This window comes from Acartia tonsa, chromosome 15, assembly GCF_053477335.1.
Source record: "Acartia tonsa isolate MP-2025a chromosome 15, ASM5347733v1, whole genome shotgun sequence".
In the NCBI taxonomy this organism is placed as follows: domain Eukaryota; kingdom Metazoa; phylum Arthropoda; class Copepoda; order Calanoida; family Acartiidae; genus Acartia; species Acartia tonsa.
This window is the reverse complement of record NC_137274.1, coordinates 14574035-14586667: the sequence shown is the minus strand read 5'-3', so window position 1 is coordinate 14586667 and position 12633 is coordinate 14574035. Positions and strand designations below refer to the sequence as shown.

General features: G+C 32.1%; 1 protein-coding gene across 7 annotated transcripts in view; it reads left to right on the top strand.

The window, feature by feature from the left end:
• Positions 1 to 12633, top strand: part of Abl (tyrosine-protein kinase Abl) — a 126255-nt gene that overhangs the window by 54830 nt on the left and 58792 nt on the right. For all 7 annotated transcript variants that reach the window (XR_013875157.1, XR_013875158.1, XM_080149022.1 and 4 more), the window contains exons 6-11: positions 7752 to 7803; positions 9065 to 9155; positions 10058 to 10138; positions 10658 to 10727; positions 11309 to 11395; positions 12152 to 12231. Coding sequence is in view for 5 of the 7 variants with exons in the window: in XM_080149022.1 (XP_080005148.1) it covers positions 7752 to 7803; positions 9065 to 9155; positions 10058 to 10138; positions 10658 to 10727; positions 11309 to 11395; positions 12152 to 12231 (461 nt within the window). In the remaining 2 variants the exon portion in view is untranslated. The remainder of the gene's footprint in view (positions 1 to 7751; positions 7804 to 9064; positions 9156 to 10057; positions 10139 to 10657; positions 10728 to 11308; positions 11396 to 12151; positions 12232 to 12633) is intronic.

Genomic DNA, 12633 nt, shown 5'->3' with positions numbered 1-12633 from the left:
AAATCCCGAGGTATATTATATATTTATCTTTCTCTCTCTCTTTTTAGTAGCGAAGCTACTCTATAATTCACAATGTCCGTCCGTCCGTCTGTCCGTAATTAATGAATTGGGGGAAACGTGATTTTCTCGGCTCCTATTCAAGATAGACAGCTGAAATTTTTTGTGAAGATTCTCACTACACATAGCAATTCTAGAGCAAGAAACTTTAACTTTCAGCAATCAACAAAGGAAAACTTCAGTCCTATGTAATTTTGGGTCCAGAATCATAATCTGTTAAAACTAAAATCCTTTGTCCTCCTTTTTGCAATAAAATCGCATTCAAATTGCAACAAATATTCGCGATACCTTATTTTCATCTTATAAGAAAAAATAATGCATTTTGCTAAAACAAAAATTAAAGTTAACCATTTATTAAATACTTTCATATCTTTATATTTGCAAAAAAATATTTTTTTGCAGAATAATGCTATTTTTGTCAGCGATATAAAAAGTCTCCTAAAAAACAGATTGTTAGAAAAAAAAGTAAATGTAAGGATCTTAATATGTTTTTCTGAAGTCATTTAATAAATTTATACAGTAAAAACCAGAATTGTGCAACTTATTTGAATGAAAAGCCAAAAAACGTAATTTGCAAAAAAATTGCAACCCCTAAATCACATAGAAAAATAAACTTTTAACCAATCTAAAGTAATATGTTTTAAAAAACATTAAAAAATATTAATCTTTTATAAAATGAAGTTTGTTTGAAAAGTTCTAATCAAATAGAACAGGGCAAAATTATTTTTTCAAAATGCAAACAAACACTTAACTTTGAATATTTCTATAGTTTTTCTAAAACTTAAAAATCAAATCGTACTCAAAATCAATGTTTTGTTTGTTAAATCTTCTTGTGGCGAGATTTTTAAATGTTACTTTTTCATATGTATTGAATAATCATAAAAAAAAGATAAAAAATTGCATTAAGCCGATTCAAATATATTAAATATTTCCTTATTAAGGCAGCAAAATAAAAAAAGGTGTAAAATAAAAATTATTTATTTTTATTTTTTAAGCTGTATAACTTTTTAAAAAAATTTAAAACATGATTTTTGCAAAAAATACATATTTTTTCATTAAAAGGAAGTATTGTTTATCTAATCAGCTGTTATCATAGAATATATCGTTTTCTTATGTTGGGCTAAGAATAGTAATTTCAAGGGATCGACAGCCGCACACAAGCCTCAAATTCCGCAGGTGTGCAAAATAAAGATTTTAACCAGGAAAATGGCTGTAAAGAAACATGTTTAGATATCCAGCTTAATTTTAAAGTTATAATATGACGATTTCACTGAGGCTTACCCGCAGCTTCTGAACCCTTTTAATTTCAATTAAAAACTATATTTATATTGATAAGATTAAGTTTGAAAATTGCAGTAACATACTATGATCATAAATTTAGATCGCACTCTCATTTTAATTGTGTGATAGATGGAGTTATGTCCCATGTTCCCTCCAAACAGTAATTATTTGGACGCCTCAAAATAGACATTAAAAAACAAGAATGACAACATCCATAAGAGCGAAGCTCTGAAACGGTTGAAAAACGAAGTTTAACACCTGTAGATTGTCAGAACTCATTAATCAATATATAAAAGTCGAAAAAATTGTAAGTAAATTTGTTAAAAACTGCTGAAATACAGGATAATGTTTAAGGACATACATACCTTTTTAGGAGGTGAATATAAGATGCTTCACTTATGAAATTGTACTTTGTTGTCCTAGGAATCAGTATTTCAAAAATCAGATAAATCGGATAATAACATCACATACAAATTTGTTGTTAAAAAAGTAAAAAAAACGACATGTTTAAAATGGACATACGAAAATTCTGGTATTGAATATAGTGTTGCTACGCTTTCTAAATTGTACCTTACTACGAAAGGAATCACCAAATGAAGTTTCAAATTGATAGGACAACTTTAACATGCCATAATTAACGAAATGAGCTATCCATTCCGGAAGAACAGACTGACCAACCCTAATTATAGAAAAACCCGCTTTATTAATGATAAAAAAGCTTCGCTCTTTGATATATACAAGCGGCTGCGCCCTTAGCATCTAGAGGCTCTATTCTAAAGGATCAATAAAGGCAGAAAAATAGCCTAACACCATACCCAGACTTTATCTATCAAATAGAATAGCCTAAAACCACCTCAGGACCTATAGGAAGCTTCAGTGTAAAGGAGAACCATATCGGGTCAGCGATTAGCAAGATCCTTCGCTACAGACAAAAAAGCTTACTACTTTATATAATAAGATAATCACATTTTAATTCAATAAATTATGGCCTTTCAATTAGTGTTAAGAGGGGGGGGGGGGGGAATTCTGACACTTTTGCGTAAACAGTAATTATAGGCTTTGTCTTTAGAGGGATAGGATAGATTATTTTACAAAAAAGTTTCCTTTTGGGATGTAGTTTTCCTATTTAAAAAAAAATAATTTATTTGGCCTCCAGGTTTAGATACTGCTAGCCTCCAGGTGGATTTTAGACAGGTAAAAAAATTCAAATTAGAAAAAAACTTATTTAACTTACTTTATGGATATTATGAACTGATTTAAAAAAAAAATTAAAACAGGATCCAGTTTCAAGTACTGCAGGGCTCCAGGTGGATCCTGGACAGTTAAAAACTGAAAAGCTTTACTTTTGAAGTGAGAACAAAACTTATTGAACAAAAGTTGCTACTTTATCGATGGTATGAACTAATTTTAAGAAAATTTTAAAATCAGGCTCAATTTTCAGGTACTGCAGGCCTCCAGGTGGATCCTGGACAGTTAAAAACTAAAATTTCTACTATTTAAGTTACTAGCAGCTTTGCCCCTAGCCTCTAGGGGCTTTGCCCCAAGAAGTATTTTTTAAAAAAATGTAGTACATGGGGTGGATCTTCATCATCATTAGCATCATCAAAAAAAATTGAGGCCCTGGCTCTGCATCTTCAAAATCTGAAACTGCATCTTCAAAAAAAAGAAAATAAGGGGTATTTTTATATTTTTTTTTTTTTGGGGGGGGGGGGTACGGGGTGTCCCACGCCCCAAGAAAATAGCCTAAAACCACAACATGACTAATAGGTTTATACCCAGAAGAGAAGAATCCGATCGGTTCAGTGGTTACTGAGATCTTAAGCTTAACAGGTAATACTAGCTAAAAAGTAGCAGATTTTAAAATAAGGTTTGTTCTAATGTAAATAGTAAAAATTTTCAGTTTTTTACTGTCCAGGATCCACCTGGAGGCCTGCTGTAACTGAACATGGAGCCTGATTTCAAGATTTTCTTCAAGTTAGTTCATACCATCCATAAAGTAGCAACTTTTGTTAAAAAATATTTTTTCTAACTTAAATAGTGGAATTTTTCAGTTTGTAACTGTCTAGGGTCCACCTAGAGGCCTGCAGTATCTGAACATGGAGCCTGATTTAAAAATTTTCTTCAAATTAGTTCATACTGCCCATAAAGTAGCAACTTCTGTTAAATAAGTTTTATTCTGACTTTAAAAGTAAAAATTTTCAGTTTTTACCTGTCCAGGATCCACCTAGAGGCCTGCAGTCCTGAACCTGGAGCCTGATTTCAAAATTTTCTGCAAATTAGTTCATACTGCCCATAAAGTAGCAACTTTTGTTAAATAAGTTTTGTTCTGACTTGAATTTTTTTACCTGTCCAGAATCCACCTGGAGGCCTGCAGTACCTGGACCTGGAGGCAAATCCTATTTTTTTTAAATAAGAAAACTACATCCCAAAAGGAAACTTTTTTGTGAAATAATTTATCCTCTCACTCCAAAGACAAAGCCTATAATCACTGTTTACGTAGAAGTGTTAGAACTTCCCCCCCTCCCATTTATAAAAATTTTAACATTCACCCTAGGTAATTCAAACTATCCTTTCTGACTACTGCATCTGGGCCCTATTTTTAAAAGCGAGGCTTTTCTATCATTTGATTAGGGTCGGTCCGTCCGTCCGTAACGGATAGCTTTTTTCGTTAATTTAGTCATGTTAGAATTGTCCTATCGATTTCAAACTTTGCATGGTGATTCCTTTAGTAGTTAGGTACGATTTAGAAAGCGTAGCAACTCTATAATCATTACCAGAATGTCCGTACGTCCATTTTAAACATGTTGATTTTTTTACTTTTTTAACAACAAATTTTAATGTGATCTAATCATCCGATTGATCTGATTTTTGGTATATTAATTCCTGGGACAACAAAGTATAATGTTATAAGCGAAGCAACTCTATAATCAAGTCCTAAAAATGTAAGTATGTCCATAAACATTATCCTTTATCTAGCAGTTTTTCAACAAATTTACTTTCAATTTTGGTTTGACTCTTATACATTTATATTCTGATCATTCAGTTCTGACACTATACAAATGTTAATGTCCGTTTGTCCTACCATTTCAATGCTTCGCTTTTATGGATGTTGTCATCCTTGTTTCATTTGCAAATTGAATACATGTTTGCGGGAGATAATTTAAATTTCGTCTTGGTTACCGCAAAAAAATGCGGCACTGCTGTGGCTGTAATAAAAAAAGTCTAATGCTTACATATGATTATATCGTATAAAATCAAATACGTACGTTATTACATTAAAAATCTGTTATAAATTACAACAAATCAATATTATTTTTTTTTACCACTGGGAGTTATTTATGTAAATGTTATGAACATTTTAGCAGACAGATATAAATTTCAAATTCAGTAAGGTAAAATTTTCAGGGATATTAAAAATAAGTGTATAATTTATTTCATTTCAAAAGTTCATCTAATTAATTGTCAATAATCGTATTTCAATATAAAATATTTTTGATAGGCAATATATTAACCCTGAAAATTAAAAGTCGTTGTTGTTATTTTAATGATAAGGATTTTAATTTTTTTAAAAAACTTAAATATCTCTGAAGAAGGGGAAAGAAGGATTTAACTGTAAATGAAAACATGAAATATAGGCCTTAATTTTATCGCCACACTTTGCAGATTCTTGCGGAGAGGTGTGGATAGTATAATTCGCCTCTGCATTTGGGTGACTATATATGCCCATCTAAAATATACAGTGTTTTGTCCGTCTGTTTGTTATTTGGGGTGCTAGATCGATTCCTAGATTTTTACGTTTTCGTGATTTTCTCAACTCCTTTTCAAGATAAAGGGATGAAATTTTCAGGGATTAATTAATTTTATATTCTACACATTTTCACCAAGTTTTATTAATATTTTTTTAATTAACTGGGGTGCTAGATCGATTCCTAGATTTTTTAGGTTTTCGTGGTTTTCTCAATTCCTATTCAGGATTGACGGTTGAGATTATCAGGGATTGAGTATGCTCATGTTCCACATTTTTTCATCAAGTTTCATTAAGATTTGTCTATTAATTGCGGTGCTAGATCGATTTCTAGATTTTTAAGTTTTCATGTTTATAAGGTTGCGTGATTTTAAAGGTGTGATGATTTCCCTATTTTACCAATATTAATATTTATGATATGACACTGCTTTATAATTATTTTTCTCCTGATATACAATCATAATTTTTGAGCTTTGCTACTTATGGATGTTGTCATCCTTGTTTTTTTTCTCTCTCTCTTTTTTCACTCACTTTTCATATTACTTTTCTTATGAAAATTAAGTATAGCTAAATATGGAAATCCAACTTAAAATATGTTCAATTACAACCGTATATGTTATCTATAATACAAAGTAGAACGATGTCTGTCCGTCTGTCCGTCCCTTAAGATCTCGGTAACCACTGAACCGATCTGATTCTATTCTTCAGGAAATATACCCACTGGTCCTGTGGTGGTTTTAGACTATTTTCTAGGGGGTGGGACACCCCCAACCCCCCCAAAAACAAAAAAATCCCCCCCCCCCATTTTTTTTGCCGAAGATTTCCTTGGTCCTTTTACGAATTGCGCCAAAATATTTTGATCACCTCTTGGGGCAAAGCCCCTATAGGCTAGGGGCGAAGCCGCTAGTTGATTTTAGATTATAATAGTCGCATTTTAACCAGAGAGAGAGAGGACAATGGATTGTTTATTACACTAGCCCTCAAAGTCTAATAATAAGGTTTTCTTATTAGTTGCCTTAATAACTTTGGGGACCTTAGTGAATTTTGATTGGTTGATTTATTAACCCTTAGAGATCGGGTGGTTGGGGGCTCCAAGAGCCCCCCCTCTAGTTTTTTCAATCTCAAAAAGTAATTTTCTCTAAAAATACACATGCACCACTAGAGCCCCCCCCCCCCCCCCCGATCTAATACGGTGGGAATTGGGGCCCGATCTGTAAGGGTTAAGTTGAGTGGTCTAACATTTACAAACCACTATTTTTTTCTACATAAGGGGTTATTTTGTCTCATCCCTGCATATTATCAACCCAAACCACCTCTTGATTTTATTATTTCTAGCGAAACGAATCAACTCTATAAATCCAGATGTCCGTCTGTCTGAGTGTCTGAAACATTTTGTGGAGAACTCTTTTTATTTCTTTCTTTTTCTGTCTCCTTGTCTGTCTGTCTATCTGTCCCTGTCTGTCTATCTATCTGTCCCTGTCTGTCTGTCTATCTGTCTCTCTCTTTCTCTCTCTCTCTCACTCTCTCTCTCTCACCCTCTCTCTCTCTTATTTTCTTTCTCCCTCCCTTATTATCTTTATCTCTCCCTTATTCTCTCTTTCTCCCTCTCATTTTCTCCCTCTCTTTCCCTCTCTCTCTTTCTCCCTCTCTCTTTCTTCTCTCTCTTTCATCCTTTCTCTTTCTTCCTCTCTCTTTCATATTCAATCTCTCACTTTCTCTTGATTCCCCTCTCTCGTATTATCTCTTTCTTTCTCTCTTACTCTCTCCCTCTCTCTCTCTCTCTCTCTCTCTCTCTCTCTCTCTCTCTCTCTCTCTCTCTCTCTTTCATCCTTTCTCTTTCTTCCTCTCTCTTTCATATTCAATCTCTCACTTTCTCTTGATTCCCCTCTCTCGTATTATCTCTTTCTTTCCCTCTTACTCTCTCTCTCTCTCTCTCTCTCTATCATATTAAAAAATCCTCTTATATTTCTCCTAGAGACACAGACAGACATCATACTTCTTAAATATAAGAGCTAGCAGGTGTGCCCTTACCATCTAGTGGCCTTGTCTTTGTAGGAAGGTTGGAGGGGTTAAAATAATAGTCTAAAACCTTCCCGGGACCTGTATGAATCAGTCTAGCGGTGGATACTTAAATAATGAACCAATCTTAGACATCTTTTTTAGTAGCGAAGCTAGTCTATATTCACCTTGTATATCCGTCCGTCAGTCCGTAAAGCTATTTTTCGGGTCCTTTATAAGAAAGACAGCTGAAATTTTTAGGGATTAAATATGTTCCTATTCTACATATTTCAACCAAGTTTCTTCAAGAATTGTCCATTTATTGGGGTGCTAGATCAATTCCTAGATTTTCAAGTTTTATGTTTTTCTCGGCTCCTATCCTAGATAGAAAGCTGAAATTTTTAGGAAATTAACAAGGCCTCATTCTACATATTTTAACCAAGTTTCATCAAGAATTGTCCATTTATTGGGGTGCTAGGTCAATTCCTAGATTTTCAAGTTTTTGTGATTTTCTTGGCTCCTATCCTAGATAGAAAGCTGAAATTTTTGGGAATTTAATAAGTTCTCATTCTACATATTTCAATCAAGTTTCATCAAGAATTGCCCATTTATTGGGGTGCTAGATCTATTCCTAGATTTTCACATTTTATAAATTCTTGTTTTTGTTTAGGTGCGGATACTATCGTATAACAAGTCTGGAGAATGGTGTGAGGCACATTCAGGTACAGACATCTATTTTTATATCTACTTTCTATCTGTTTTTATATCTATCTGTTTTTCTATCCTTCTATCTATCTATCTTTCCTTCTTCCTTTCTATATATCTTTCTATATATCTTTCTAAATATATCTATCTATTTTTCCATCTATCTTTCTATCTATCTGTTTTTTTCTATCTTTCTATTCATCTTACTATCTATCTTTCTATCTATCTTTTTATCTACTTTCTATCTGTTTTTATATCTATCTTTCTATCCATATTTTTATCTACTTTCTATCTGTTTTTATATCTATCTTTCTATCCATCTATCTATCTTTTTATCTATCTATCTCTATATATATCTTTCTCTCTTTCTAAATATATCTATCTATTTTTCCATCTATCTTTCTATCTATCTGTTTTTCTATCTTTCTATCTGTTTTATATCTATCTATCTATCTTTCTTTCTTTCTTTCTATCTATGTATGTAATATGTATCTATCTATCTATCTATCTTTTTATCTATCTATCTTTCTATATATCTTTTTATCTTTCTAAATATATCTATCTATTTTTCCATCTATCTTTCTTTTTATCTATCTTTCTATCTATCTGTTTTTCTTTTTTTCTATCTTTTTATTCATCTTGCTATCTATCTTTATATCTATCTATATTTCTATCCGTTTTTATATCTATATTTCTATCTATCTTTTCTTTGACTTTATATCTGTTTTTATATCTATCTATCTATCTTTCTTTTTTTTTATATATTGTAATACAATTTTTTTTAAATCCTCTAAAACATTTGTAAAAAATCCACGTATTTATTTGTAATGAAAAAAAATAGTCTCTTTCTGATGATTGCAGAAGCATGAAACTCTGAGTAAAAGAAAATAAAAATTTAAGATAAAATGTTGTTTTACTTTTAAGTATCTTTCTTTTTATATATTCTATCTCTCTCTTTATTTATCTTTCTATCTATAATTCTATCTATCTTTCTATCTTATCTTTAATTCTATCTATCTATTCTATTTTTTTTCTTTATTTATCCATCTGTCTATCTATCTATCTATTGATCTTTCTTTCTCTTTATCTATATATCTACCTATCTGTCTATCTACTTATATATATATTTCTATTTATCTATTTCTACTACTATCTATCGATATTTTTATCTATCTATATCGTTCTATCTTTCTATCTATCTATAATTCTATCTATCTATTTAGCTTTCTTACAATCTATCTTTCTCTTTATCTATCTATATATCTTCTATATATTTAGTGCTTGGAAATGTTGGGTGGGTGCCCAGTAACTATGTCACCCCCGTCAATTCTTTGGAGAAGCATTCCTGGTACCATGGCCCTATCTCCAGGTATTCTGGGGCGGTTACAACCTCCCCCCCCCCAAAAAAAAAAAAAAAAAATCAATCAAAACTATTGCTTCATGGTGCTCCCAGAAAAGGCATTGAGAAGTAGAATCAGGAACTTTTATCCGTTTCAAAATATATCGTTCCTAGCCTAGCTTAGAAATTACCCAAAAAAAACACCATTTTTATTTTTTTTTAGAATTGGCCAACTTTTTAAGGTTTTTTGAAAAGTATAATGCTGAGTATCTTATTTCCAGTGGGGTCAATGGTTTTACTCCATACATTTTTTGCCTGTCTGTCTGTTGGTCATGCTTAAAAATCAGTCCGTTTGTAACGCCACGGTGGAAATGTATTTCTCGGCTGCTATTGAAGATTGACAGCTGAAATTTTTAGTGAAGATTCCTTTATACATGTGCATCTACTCTATACATTATTTTGTCCGTCTGTCCGTCCGTTTCGCTATGGGGACAATGTATTTCTCGGCTGCTATTTAAGATTGACAGCTGAAATTTTTAGTGAAGATTTCTATTATATATATGAATCTACTTTATACATTATTTTGTCCGTCTGTCTGTCGGTCATGCTTAAAAAGACAAAAACCTTATTGTTGGGGAAATGTGATTTTCTCAACTGCTATTTTAGATAGACAGCTGAAATTTTTAGTGAAGATTCATATTTTGCATGTGCATCTATTCTATACATTATTTTGTCCGTCTGTCTGTTGGTCACGCTTAAAAAGAGGAAAACACTCTATACATTATTTTTAAGATAGACAGCTCAAATTTTTAGCGAAGATTCATATTTTATATGTGCATCTACTCTATACATTATTTTGTCCGTCTGTCGGTTGGTCTAGCTTATTTCAGTTCAAAAAGTCATCAGTTTTAAAGAAAACTATTCTTGTTTAGGAATAATGCTGAGTATCTGCTTTCCAGTGGGATCAATGGTTCATTCCTTGTCAGAGAGTCAGAATCATCTCCAGGACAAAGGTATATTTCTTTCTATCTATCCATCTATTTATCCGTCCATCCATCCATCCTAGAGGTCAAATCTAAAATTTTTAAAATATAGGGAGAGACTACATCATATATATTCACCGTTTACTCAAAAGTGTTAGAACTCCCCCCCTCTCCCACTCTTGGCAGGGGTGTATATTCTGCAAAAGATTTATTTTTTTCCCCTGAAGCAAATTTTTATTTTTTTTCCCTCCTAGTTTTTTCCAGTAAGGAAGGGGAAAAATGGAAAAAAAATCAGAACTCTTTATTTTATTCATATTATCCCCCCCTCCCACATATTCTTTTAGTTTTTTTTTTCACCAAGGAGGGAAGAAAAAAGGAAAAAAATGTTTCAGATCTCTTAATTTTTACATTTTTTTCCCCCAACAACATATTTTTTATATTTTTTTTACCTTTTAGCAGGGTCAAATTTGTAGAATTTACACCCCTGCCCCTTGGGGGATTTTTTCAAAAATGTTTTAGAAGATTTTTTCATGTATTTTCCTTTTTTAGGTCAATATCTTTGAGGTTTGACGGCAGGGTGTACCATTACAGAATACAAATATCCCAGGAAGACGGACAGGTATGAGGTGTAGCTAAGCTTCTCTATATTTAGGATGTGTATGTACGTCCGTTCATCCTTAAGATTTTAGATTTCAATTTTGGCTACGAGATTAAATAAAGGTACAAGTTACTTTTTTTCATATAAAAATGTTTTAGTTTTTATATGAAAAAAAGAACTAATCTTGTCGTGCCTTTTATTTAGAAAGTAAAATAGTTTTAACATTTAAATTGTTTTTTATTAATTTCTTGTCATTTCTTCAATGGTCTCATACAGAGTTTATGTCTGTCTGTATGTCATACTGTTAAAATTTACAGGGAGGGAGGGGACATTGGGCTTGTTTATTACCCTAGTCCCCAAAGTTTTATAATAATATTTTCTTATTCGTTGGTTCAACAACTTTTGGGTCCTCATTGAATTTTGATTGGCTATTTCTTTGACTGAAGTATCTAAACGTTTCAACCACTAATTGAAATTTACAGACATGGTAATTTTGTGTATCATCATTAGGTATTTACACCAATTTATCGGCCATTGTCTTATCCCTTTAGATCTCCTGACATTTTCTAAAGATGAAAATTAATATTGTTTTATTATTTTAGTTTTTTGTAACGGCAGAGTCTCGGTTTCCAACTCTGGCGGAGTTAGTTCATCATCATTCCATTCATTCTGACGGTCTTATAACACAGGTAACTATATATCTGTCTATCTGATTATCTGTCTGCCTGTCTTACTCTCTGTCTAACTGTCTGTCTGTCTGTCTATCTATCTATCTATTTGTTGGTCTGTCTGTCTATCTATCTAACTATCTATCTATCAGTCTATCTAGTTTCAATCTATCTATCTATATAACTATCTATCTATCAATCTGTGTCTAATTTTATCCATTATCATTCCATTCGTTCTGACGGTCTTATATCTAAATATCTTATGGTATCTATCTTTCTATCTGTCTCTCCGTCTGTCTGGCTGACTGACTTAGACTTACATTCTCTGTCTGATTATTTATCTATGTATGTCTTACTATCTATCTATCAGTCTAACTATCTATATATCTATCTACTTATCTATCTATCTCTATCTATGTATCTATCCTCCAATCAATTATTTTTTATCTGTCTGTCTATCAATCATCATTCAATTCATTCTGACGGTCTCATAACACAGATATCTATCTGCCTGTCTGTCTTTATACATGTCTATCAATCAATCTATCTGTCTGGCTGTCTGTCTATCTGTCTGTCTATCTCTCTATCTCTATATATGTCTGTCTGTCTGTTTGTCTATCTATCTGTCTATCTATCTGTCTGTCTGTCTAACAATATATCTATCTGTTTGTCTGTCTAACAATATATCTATCTGTTTGTCTGTCTAACAATATATCTATCTGTTTGTCTGTATATCAGTCTGCCTGTCTCTATATTTATTTATATCTATCTGTTTAGTTAATGTATCCCGCACCAAAGAGGAATAAGCCAACCCTGCTAGCTTTCAGTCAACCTACAGACCAATGGGAGATGGACAGGTAAACATATTTATATCAACAGACGGACCATAGAGAAAAAAATAAAAGAGAGGAATCGAAGCAACTAGAAGACGAAAATAGGCAGTGGGGCCTACTCAGCGCTGTTGCCGCGCTAAAATTTATTGCTATTCCACTACTTTTCAAATGGGGGGATTAAAAATTATTTAAAAAAATATTTTTTTACTTTTTACTATTTCCATATTTAGGGCAAGAATATTAGATTAGATATTTTCGTTTTAATGTTTTAATTAAAAATTACATAGAATTTTATTTTCATTCAAAAAAATTTGTTCATGAAAGATAAATCCTTCTATTTCTAAAAAGGGGGAAATTTTTTTCATAATGAACATTCAGCTGATTCTGACCGCCCACGGCTGTTTACTAAATATCGCTTTTCTTTTT